Raw genomic sequence first — 10,088 nt, 5'->3', positions numbered from 1 at the left:
AGCCCCCTTCCCCGCAAGGGCCCCGTGCTGCGGGACGCACGACGCACGGCGGCGGCGACACACGGGAGAAGCGAGCATGTTCCCAACATATATACATTCTATGTAACATATATATAGAGGGGTACACAGGTTTGTACACGAATCTAGCGCTGTCTCTGCTCCCGTGCCGGGTGGGCGCTGCTGTCCCTGGAGCCGGGTGGTCGTGCAGAGGGACGGTCACGCATCCCCCGGAGGTGCGCTCTGGTCGCCACGCCTTTCCTTTGCGTTCCCAGGTGGCGCTCCAGAGGTGGGGCGGAGGACTGGAAAGGGGACGACAGAAGCCAAAGGGGGGCCCAGTCCCGCCCACACCCGGGGAGCCCGCATCCCCTGCGCATGAGTCCCGGACTCCCCCGGCTCTGCCCAAACCGCACGAAAGTGTTGGCCGAGGCTGGGTGGGTGGGAAGGGCGCTAGGACACGATTCGAAAGGTTCCTTCCAAAGCCTCCGGCCTCCTACCCCGCCGGCCCAGTCCTCCCTTGCAAGGCTTCGGCTCCCTCCCCACCCCCCCCACCCCCCCGCCTCGGAGCCTGGAGCCGCTCTCGGCCACTTCCAGGGCCCTTTGGACCCCCACCCCCACCCCCAGGGCGCCCAGCTGCAAGCCACGCCGGCTGCGGCGGCGGCAGCACCCACGTGGAATGTGTGCCACGTCGTCTTGGAACTACCAGGGGAGAAGGGTGTCCCCAGGCTAAAGGCGTCTCCAATCCCCGCCGGAGCCTGGGTGCCCCAAGGAGTCTGGCCGCTCCGCGGGCTCCCCCTCTCCAAGCCTGGCCCGGAGGTGTGTGGGCGGGAACGCCCTGTGTCGTCCTGTTCCGGGAGCAGGCGGCTCCGGAACGTGTTTTCTTCCCAACCCGGGACCGCAAGTTTCAGCCCTAGGCGGCCAGATCCAAGATCCGGAGTCCGGATCAAGGATTGGCTCTGGACCCACGCTGGGAGCAGCTCAAAGGCCCGGGGGCTGCGCAGGCGGCTCCTCTCCTTCGGCGGCGGGCGGGTAGGCGGGCTTCAGCGGCTTCTCCGGCCGTTGGGGTGGATTACAACGGCAGCCTCTGCGGGAGAAGACACGCCCGAGCGCCAGTTATTGCTGGCGGTGGACACGTGCGAGGCGATAATAAACCCCAGCCCCGCCCCGCCCCTCCCGGCGTGGCCCCGCCCCCGCGTGACGCTCCGCCCCTGCCCGCTTCGCCCGCCCTGGGCTGGAGCTTCTCCTGGGGGCACCCGGCCTCACCTTAGGCCCTAACTTTTCTCTACTCTACGCTGCCACCATCACCTGCCTCCGTGCCCATCGTCCTGTGCCCCTGCCCGCCCTTCCTGCAGCCCACCCGGGATGGCTCCCTCCTTCAGGACCTGTCTCGTTATCAGGCGGTCTTTATGACCAACGTGTGCCAACCTGCCCAAAAGGCTGCAGATAAACCACGAATAAGGTTTTGGAGGGGACAGGTAGGGGCTGGGCCCTGCTGAGGGTCCGCAGGGCAGGGGGTGGGGAAAGGGGAGGGGCTCTCCTCCAGCCCGGACCCCCTCCAGGGAAGGCTCCTGGTCACCTACCTTATGTTTGGGACACTTCAAAGAAAAGTTCTCTTCGATGAGTATGCAACCTGCCACCAAAGAGAAGTGTGCATGGTTAGACTGGCTGCTGGCGTCTCCTCAGGGGGCCAGGCGGGGAGGGGGGCCTAGTGCCCCTGAGACCCGAGGCTACAGGGCTTCTTCTTCGCAAAAAGGAAAATGGGCCGTGCTTGAAATTCTTCAGGGTCTAAACTCCATCACGGCTGAACTGGCCTCCATCTGCCTCCGTCCCCACTGGCCTGTTCCTGTTCTCCCCGCACCAGAAAGGCCTTCTTGTCACCTGGAAGGACTTCCCTGCCTCCCCAGCTACAGCAGACCCCCTATGCCCGGCTCTCCCCCTGCCCCTGCCTCGCTTCACTTGGCCACACTTGTCACTTCCCCTTGTGGTCTATATACCAGTGACTTGCTCATGGTCTCTGCCCCATGCACCTGCTTTGCCTTCTTCCCTGGACGCATGCCCAGCCCCTAGAAGGCCTTGATGCCCAGCAGGTTGATGGACTGGGGGGTGCGGTCCCAGGTCTGGATTCAAGTAACAGCTGCTTCTTTGAGCCCTGGTCTCCACATCTGTAAAATGGGCCTTACGCCACCTACTCTGTCTCTATCATGGGGACTGATGAGGGCAAGGTACATAAGCCCCCTGCACGTGTGGGGCTCAGAACAGGCTCTCAGGATACGGGCCTAGAAGGGGAGGCGGACCTGGGGGCATGGGCAAGACTGAGGTCTTGGATCTGGGAGAATCCCAGCAGGTATTTGGGTGCCCACAGCACTGGCCACACTGGGGGAACAGAGAGGATGACTGAGCCCAGGGGAGCACTGGTATCTCAGCGAGTCCCCACTCCACTGCCTGCTGCCACCTACGGAGGCCCTGGCTTCTGTCCCCAGGAGTCCCCATCCACCCCCCCAGTCCCCTTCTGGGCTCAGCCCCCCTCCCTCTCATGCCCCGCTGGCCATTGTTCTGAATAAACCCCAAACCCATAAATAGCCGGAGGCCTGAGCTGGCCAAGCAAGTCCTCTCCTTCCAGCACATTCCTCTTGCTCACGCTGTGGCTCTGTGCCGTGGCATCATGACAGCGTGGTGGCTGGTAGGCAGGGCGGGGAGGCAAGGGCAGATCGACAGGCCTGGGAGCAGGGCTGGGAAGGTTCCAGGACTGCGGCTGTCTCCCCTTTTTTCCGACCCACCCCTGCCAGAGGCTGGGGAGCCTCAGGCTGAAAAGCGCCCCTGAGTTTCTGTGCTTCCGGGCCAGGGGCCGGAGGTAGATCACCAGTTTTTCCTCTTCCCTCTGCTCACGCAAGCCAGACGCGGCTCTGGGACTGAACTCACACCTTCCAAAGAACACTGAGCTCAAACCCCAGGCCACCTGCACATGGTCAAGGGCTTGGGTGTCCGCAAGTAAAGGGCAGGAGGTCAGCACATCCCAAAGCAGCTTGCTCAGCCACCCCCCGCCTCCCCCTGGCCCTGCAGAGGGGGACCGTAGGAAGGAGCCAGGTCATCGCCTCCTGCTGCCGCCCCTGGTGTCTGCAGCTGGGGAACCTGGGGCCCCGCTGCCTGACTGTGGAAAGGCTCGGACAGGACCCGTGGCCTTGCTGGCTTCTGCCAGCCGTTCCGAGTCACTTAGCCCCAGGGAGCTGCTCCTTAATGGGGCTGAATGGACAGGGTTAGCGGGCCAGGGCGGCAGGGAAGGGCAGAGGGGGGCCCTGCGGTCCGAGAGCCTGGCACCTGACAGCCCCGCGGACCCTGCTTGGCAGACCCAGGGCTTGGGTAGGTGCTCAGTGCTGACCGAGGCCTGGGGCTCCCGTCCGCCAAACGTGGGATGGCCTGCCCGGCCCCCTGCTTCAGTTCCTCTGCCCTCCACCCCTCTTGCCCGGCCAGAGCTGCCCTGGCCAGCCCTCCCTTCTGGGCGCCAGGCTCACGTGTTCTCCCAGCTTCCCTGGCTGTCCCTCCTCCAGTGCCCAGGACTCCACCCCCTCTCCCCCCGCCAGCTGCGAAGTGCTGGCACCCGCTCCCCCCCATGCTGCCCCCTCCTGCGCTCTGACGACCCCTGGGGCTGACGGCCAGCGAGTCTCTGTCCTGGCCCCGGCTGGGGACAGCTCCCCAACCTGTCCACAGGGAAGCAGCCATGTGTGGCACACAGATGGCCAGAAGATTTGCTCCGAGCGCCCTCCCTGGGCCCTCCCTGGACCGGCGGCCTCTGCAAGGTGGCTCCGCAGCTCCGCGCATGCAGAAGAGGCAGCCAGCCTGTGAATCTGGCGGTGTGGGGAACTCGGGGGTCAACTGTGGGGAGCGCTGGGTGGGACAGACGGCATGGAGCAGGGTGGAGCTGACTGGACAGCCAACCATGGCCGCCCTCCCAGTGAGCGGTGTGGGGTCCGCAAGCTGGCCGAGCAGCATACCCCTTTGGCACACCCCTCACCCCTGTCGGGCCTCACCCCTGCCTCCCAATGTGAAGTGGGAGGTCAGGCTCCTCACCCCTCCCCCTAAGGCCTGCGCATTCAGCGCCAAGGAGGTCCCTGCACCCGCAAGCCTCTTCTCCTGCGGGAGACCAGCGTCTCCTCGCGGCTTCCAGGCCCCCTTCCTGTGGCAATCCCCGGGGCTCTACAGAGATCCCTACTCTATGGGGAATCCTTCATTCAGAACAGTTGTATGGCTCCAAGCCTGGTATGTATGTCCCCCCACTAACCAGCTGCTGCGCACCTCCCCTGACCTTATGGGGCCTGGCACCAATGCCGCCTCCTCTGAGAAGTCCTCCTGCATTCCCTCCCAGCTCAGACAGGACGGATCTCCCACGGCACACACTCTCCACCCTGTCTGGTCTCCATAACTCTGATCAAGGATCATGATTTTTCTGTCTGTCCCACTCACAGATGAGCCTCGAGGAGGCCGGACAGTATTGGGGTGAGAGAGAGAGCACGGGATGTGGAGCCAGACAGGCCAAGTCTGTCCATGCTGCTGTGCATGGCCATGGGGAAGGCAGCCTGTCTGTAAAGGTGCAGCGGCAGGCACGGGGTGGGTGCTACCTTAATCCCCGGAGAAGGAGGGCTGCAGCCCTCTGGTTAAGTGGCTGAGTCCACGTTAAACTCTGGCTCATGCTGTGCAGAGCGGAAAGTGGAGCCCGTGAGCAGCCCCACAGCCCGCGGCAGCCGGCCCCTCCCTGCACAGGGCGAGCACTCCAGCCCTGGCCAAGGACCTGTCACCACTCAGTCCTGCGTGTGCTCCTGCGGGTGGCTCAGCTGGGGCTGCTGCTGGCCTGGGACCAAGCGGGCTGGCGGGGGGGGGGGGGTTTGTGCAGGGAGGGGGTTGCTTCAGCCCAGGGCAGAGCCAGCAGGCGCCCAGCTGGGGAGGAGGGGGTCCCCAGGTGGTGGGAGGGCCTGCTGGGAGTGGTCTCTGCTCTGCCACCCAGAAGCAGGGACATTGATAACTGTCACCCCAGTTCCAGACCGGAGGAGTGGGGGAGGGGAGCAGGGGAGGCCCTATCCTGCCTCCAGCCCCCCAGGCCCTGCTTCACACCTACAACTAGGGCCTGTGGCCAGCAGGCGGGAACTTCATCTCCTTCTGCCTCCCTTGCTTTTTGTTTCGCTGGGCAGCCTCCGGGGCCTTCCTGTCCCCTGGGGCCGGCTCTTACCCGCATCGCTGGCACACGGGTAATGGTAGGTGTGGGTGCATCCTTTCTGGCAGCACCCGATGGTGGCCCCGGCTTCCTGGCAGCTGAAACAGGCCTGGTGAGGAGAGAGGGAAGACGGGGTGAGCCTGCAGCTCAGCAGCCAGGCCCCTCCTGGACCCCACCTCCTTCCCGCGAAGGGTCCCCAGGGATCCACTGGAAGGCGGCTGCGTGCCCCGACGGCTGACGTCGTGGCGGAACCTCTGGGATAAATGCCTCGTGGGTTCACATCCCAGCTCTGCCATTCTGCGCTGTGGGACCGCAGCCGGTCACCGAACTCCCCAGGCCCCACCGGGGCAAGGGGGACGGGGCCTCCCCCTACGGGACAGTCATGAAGATCAAACGGCAGACGCCGTGTGCCCAGCGGACGACAAGAAGTCAGGACACCACTCATCGCTACGGCTGTGGCTCCCAGCTGGCGCTGGCGGCGGAGGACGGGGATTGCGTGCAGGGCACGGGGCTCCTTCCAGCAGCACTGGGGGGGGGACCTGTCATGAGCCCCACTTTCTAGATGGTGAAACTGAGGCCTCCACTCCAGGCAAGCGTGAAGGCAATAAGCATCATCTTCTACCTTTTCTGGCAGCCACACGAGCCCCGAATGGAACTGGCCCCCCACTCTGAGGGGCCCCACACCCTCCCTACGTGCATGGAGAAGGGGACAGGCAGAGTTGCTGAGGCCCAGCTATCCGAAGAGGGTCATGGCCGGGACAGCTGGGCCACCCCAAGAAAGCCCTCTGAAGAGCGAGACCCGCAGATATCGATATTATCATAATTCTACGCAGGTTACCGAGGAGAGCTCAGAGAGGCTGAGTAACCTGCCTGAGGACACACAGCTCCCAAGTAGCTGAGCTGGGCTCTGAGCTGGCCGTCACCACCCCTACTGCTCAGGGCCAGGGTGGGCTCCACCCCAGGTGCACAACTAAGAGAGACCCCACCCCCAGCATCTGGGCCAGACCAGCAGTGAGAAGGCCTTCCCCACCTCCCTCTGGCATCAAGCTGGGAGTGGGGCTGGGTATATTCTGGAACATGAGGTTTTCATAAATGCTTTTAGATGGGCAGTTGCCTTCTGGTCAAGGCTGAGACCTTCTGGGGCTCTGCGGCCCAACAGTCCCTCAGTTTCCGGCCCACAAAGAGGTGATGGAGCGGGAGTGAGGGGCCCAGACCAGGGCCAAGCCCTCAGGCGTTTTGTTGGTTAAAAGGGAACAGCCAGAGGAGTGTTTTCATGCCACCCCGCCTGCACTGAGGCCCCCCCAAAAAAACTAATGAGCGGCGTTCCAGGCACGAAGAAATCGAGGGTACAGAGAGACAGAGGCCTTGGGCCCTTCTGAGCCTAGCACCCCGGCTCTGGCCCCCTGCTCCCCCAGCTGGGCCTGTGAACCTGCCCAAGGATCCCAGGCTGGTGGACGGGCCCAAACGGGGGTCTGAGCCCTTGCTAGGGGCTTCCTAGTAACCCCCAGTGCCATCCTTGGCATCCATGGCCAGGCCTCCCCTGGATAGGAGATGGGGTCCACGTGGTTCTGGGCAGATGGAGAAACTGAGGTCCCAGGAGGTGGGCATGGGAGGGTCGAGGGACAGCAGTTTGTGTGGGGGGTCTCAGGAAGGGTCAGAGGAGAAAGAGCGCTGTCCCTAAGGGTCCCCACAGAACTTCCGGCCCCCAGAGAGTGAGAGTGAGGGCAAGGTACCAACCGGTGTGCTGGGGCTGGGAAGCCTGCTGCACAGGGCCTCTCCTGTGCGCTGGGGAGGTGACCCTGCCACCCTGCTACCGGGGTGTGGCCTTCCGAGGCTCCCAGAGGGCAGTGACTCATTGGTGTCACAGAACCCACTCGCAGCAGAGCTGGGATTTGAACCCGGGTCTGCGTGTCTCCAAGGGAGCGGGCTGCCACAAAGCTGCCAAGGGGGTAGAGGTCTGGTGGGGACAGGAGGCCTAGGCTGCAGGAGGGGAGGGCGTGGAGCCGGGACCCTCAGAAGTCCCAGAGCCTGCCTGTCTCTCCAGAGTGTTCTGTGGGCATGGTCTGCTCCTCCGGGTAGGAGACGCTGCTTTCGTGGGCCCCTCTGAGGCTCACAGCCTGGTGGCCAGCCTGGCCCGGCCCAGGACCATCCCTGGCAGGCAGGCCTTTTAGATCCCATCTGAGCGGCCTTGGGGGGAAGATGCGCCCGTGGGAGCAGCGAAGGGCCTGCTGCTGTGTGTCCTATCCCACCCCCGCCCCCTGTCCTGACCCTCCCGGGGGGGGGGGCAGGATGGTGGGAGGCTACCAGGCCATTTTGGGCATAGGGCACAGCAGGCAGAGATGGGCCGACCGGGTGTGGGCGGAATTCCAGCCCCAGCGCTCAACAGCTGCGTGACAGCAGGAAAGCAGGGTGCCACTCTGACCCCCAGCTTTTTTCTCAGTCCAGCAGGACTCTAGTGCAGATCCAGGAGGTGAGAGTCAGAGCCCCCGGGACAGGCTGGGGCAGGCAAGCAAGCTTAGCCATGCCTGATTAGCCCACAACCATGGAAAAGACGGGATCGGGCCCTGGCTCACAGAGGATGTGAGAAGCCGTTACAGCCTGGCCAGAGCCGTGGAGGCAGGGTGGCCCTGGACTGGGGGGGCCTGGTGGGGCGTGTGTGTCGGAGGAGGGAACTGGTGATCTGAGGTATTACTTTTTAATGAGACCTTGAGCCAATCTCAGGATGGCTGGAAGGAGCCAGGAGCCAGTGAGAGAGACGGGGGGGGGGGGGGGGGGGGGGGGGGGGGAGGGAGAGAGGGAGGGAGGGAGGGAAGGAAGGAAGGAAGGAAGGAAGGAAGGAAGGAAGGAAGGAAGGGAGAGGCACAGAACGGAACATGGCAGGTGTCCTGTCGGGGGTGGGGTTTCCTCAATCAGGCTGGAGGCCCCTGGGCAGGACATCTGGGCCTGGAGAGGTCTGTCACCATGCCCCAGGGCAGTGGAAGGTGGGTGCAGGAAACCAGGGGAGGCTGGGGCCCTCAGGCACAGGGGCTGAGGGGGGGGACATGCAGGCAGTGGGAAGGGGCGTGCCCTGGGGGCGGGCAGAGTGGGTGGGGTGAGGGCAGAAGAGGTGTGGCAGTGCGAGGGAGTGTCACAGCACAGGAGTGGCCATTGGGGGGGGGGATGGGCAAGAGCACAGGCCGCAGGAAGAGACTGCTGACCCCAGCACCCCGTCCTAGCTCCCTGCTCATTCCGGTCGTCCCCCAGAAGGGAGCACAGCAGCACAGTCCCCTGGTAGCTGGATTGGCCGTAACACCTTGTGAGCGTGGCCGGGCCTCTGTGCCTCGTCCTAGCAGAGGACCGTCGGGGGGCAGCTTCCCGGGCATGAACTCACTCAGCAGCGGCACCATGCCCACGCCCCAAGTCGCACGGGGAGGGAGGGCCAGTGCTGGGATCTGAACCGAGAAGGCAGCCTGAGTTCCTGCACACAGACCTCAGGGCCTGGGGTTCCTCAAGGAGCACGTTAGGACCGTTGTGGAGAAGTCCCCAGACCACCCTGCCCGAGGGGACACGTCTCGACCCACCGTGTGTGGACAGGCTCTTTCCCTAAGCCCAAGCTCCACCTCAGAGGCCAAGGGGACAGGGAGGTAGGTACGGGGACGGGGGCAACCTGGTTTTTAGGCCTCCCTGATGTTCCCTTCCGGGAGGCGGCCTGTTCTCTGGGGCCCCGGCATGACAGCTGATTGCACAAGATGGGGCCGGAGGGGGGGTGCCGGGTGCCGGGCTGGCCGAGGGGCGGAAGTGGGAAGTCGGGGACAGGGGTGGGCGCGCGTGTCCCGCCTCGGCCTCCACTGCACCCCAAAACTCCGCAGTGAGGAATTTGAGACGGCGGGTAAGCTTGGCCCAAACCGCGGCGCTGGCAAAGACGAGGGGGCTTCCCGATGGCCTGCCTGCCTGTCCTGAGGACCCCGAGCTCCCCGCCCCAGCCGGGCCGGCCTCTTACCATGTCCACGGCCACCTTCATGGCCTCCTGCAGCCCAAAGAGCTTCCCGGCTACCAGGTAGACCCCGCCCGTCCACACGGCGCAGGCCTCATGCACCCAGTGCTCCTGGGTGTCCCCGCCAGGCTCGGCCGGCGGCTCCTTGCTGCACTCATGCTTGCGGCTCTTGTCGGCCGGGGCCGCCTCCTCGCCACCGTCCCCCCGACCGTCGCAACAGTAGCAACTCTGTAGCCTCCGGGACAGGCCCCGGGCGCTGGTGCGCAGCGAGCCCTGCTTGGCTGGGTCGGCCGGGCCCTCGGGCCTCGGGGGCTTTCCAGGGGCCGCGGCGGCTGCGCACTCGAGGTCTTTGAGTGTTCTCTACAGGGGCGGCGAGGCCTCCTCGCAGGGGCCCTCCGGCCGCACCTTCTCCTTGAGTTTTGGCTTCTTTTTGGGGAGGCAGTGTTCGGGGTAGTAGGGCCCACAGAGGTCCCCGAGGTCCTTGAAGTTGGCCGGGTTTTGGCAGAGGCAGCAAAGGAGGCAAGAGGTACTCAGGGCCTTGGAGACCACGGGCCCCAGGTGCATGGTGGAGGAGAGGGGCAGGGAGGGCCGTGGCTGCAGGACGGAGCCTCCAGGGAGTGTGGCCAAGGAGGCCCCAGCCGCATCCAAGGAGAGTGAGCATGAGGAGCAAGAGGAGGTGGAGGACGAAGGCTTCCTGTGGGGCTTGGGCTCCTCCCCCGGGGAGTTGACCACAGTGCATATGGTGGTGAACGCGTCTCGCTTCTCCACCCGCACAAAGGGCGAGAAGGCCGGGGTGCGGCTGTCTGCTCGAAGCCGCTTGCATGAGGAAATGTACTTGAGGCGGATTTCAGGCTCGGCGGGATCCAGGGCAGCACCTGCTGCTGCCGCCGCCGCTTGGCACGCCCCTTACAGGGG

At 64.8% G+C, this 10,088-nt stretch overlaps 1 protein-coding gene across 1 annotated transcript in view; it reads right to left on the bottom strand.

The window, feature by feature from the left end:
- Window positions 1-616: 616 nt before the first annotated feature.
- Window positions 617-10,088, bottom strand: part of RAI1 (retinoic acid induced 1) — a 99,486-nt gene continuing 90,014 nt past the window's right edge. The window contains 5 exon segments of the mRNA XM_057311264.1: window positions 617-1,081; window positions 1,578-1,627; window positions 5,216-5,309; window positions 9,180-10,039; window positions 10,042-10,087. Coding sequence (XP_057167247.1) covers window positions 1,067-1,081; window positions 1,578-1,627; window positions 5,216-5,309; window positions 9,180-10,039; window positions 10,042-10,087 — 1,065 coding nt within the window. The 3' untranslated portion in view covers window positions 617-1,066.

The sequence above is a fragment of the Ursus arctos genome, unplaced genomic scaffold (genome assembly GCF_023065955.2).
Source record: "Ursus arctos isolate Adak ecotype North America unplaced genomic scaffold, UrsArc2.0 scaffold_14, whole genome shotgun sequence".
NCBI classification, from domain to species: Eukaryota; Metazoa; Chordata; class Mammalia; order Carnivora; family Ursidae; genus Ursus; species Ursus arctos.
Note: the sequence above shows the minus strand (reverse complement) of the source record. Positions and strands in the feature narration are given on the sequence as shown.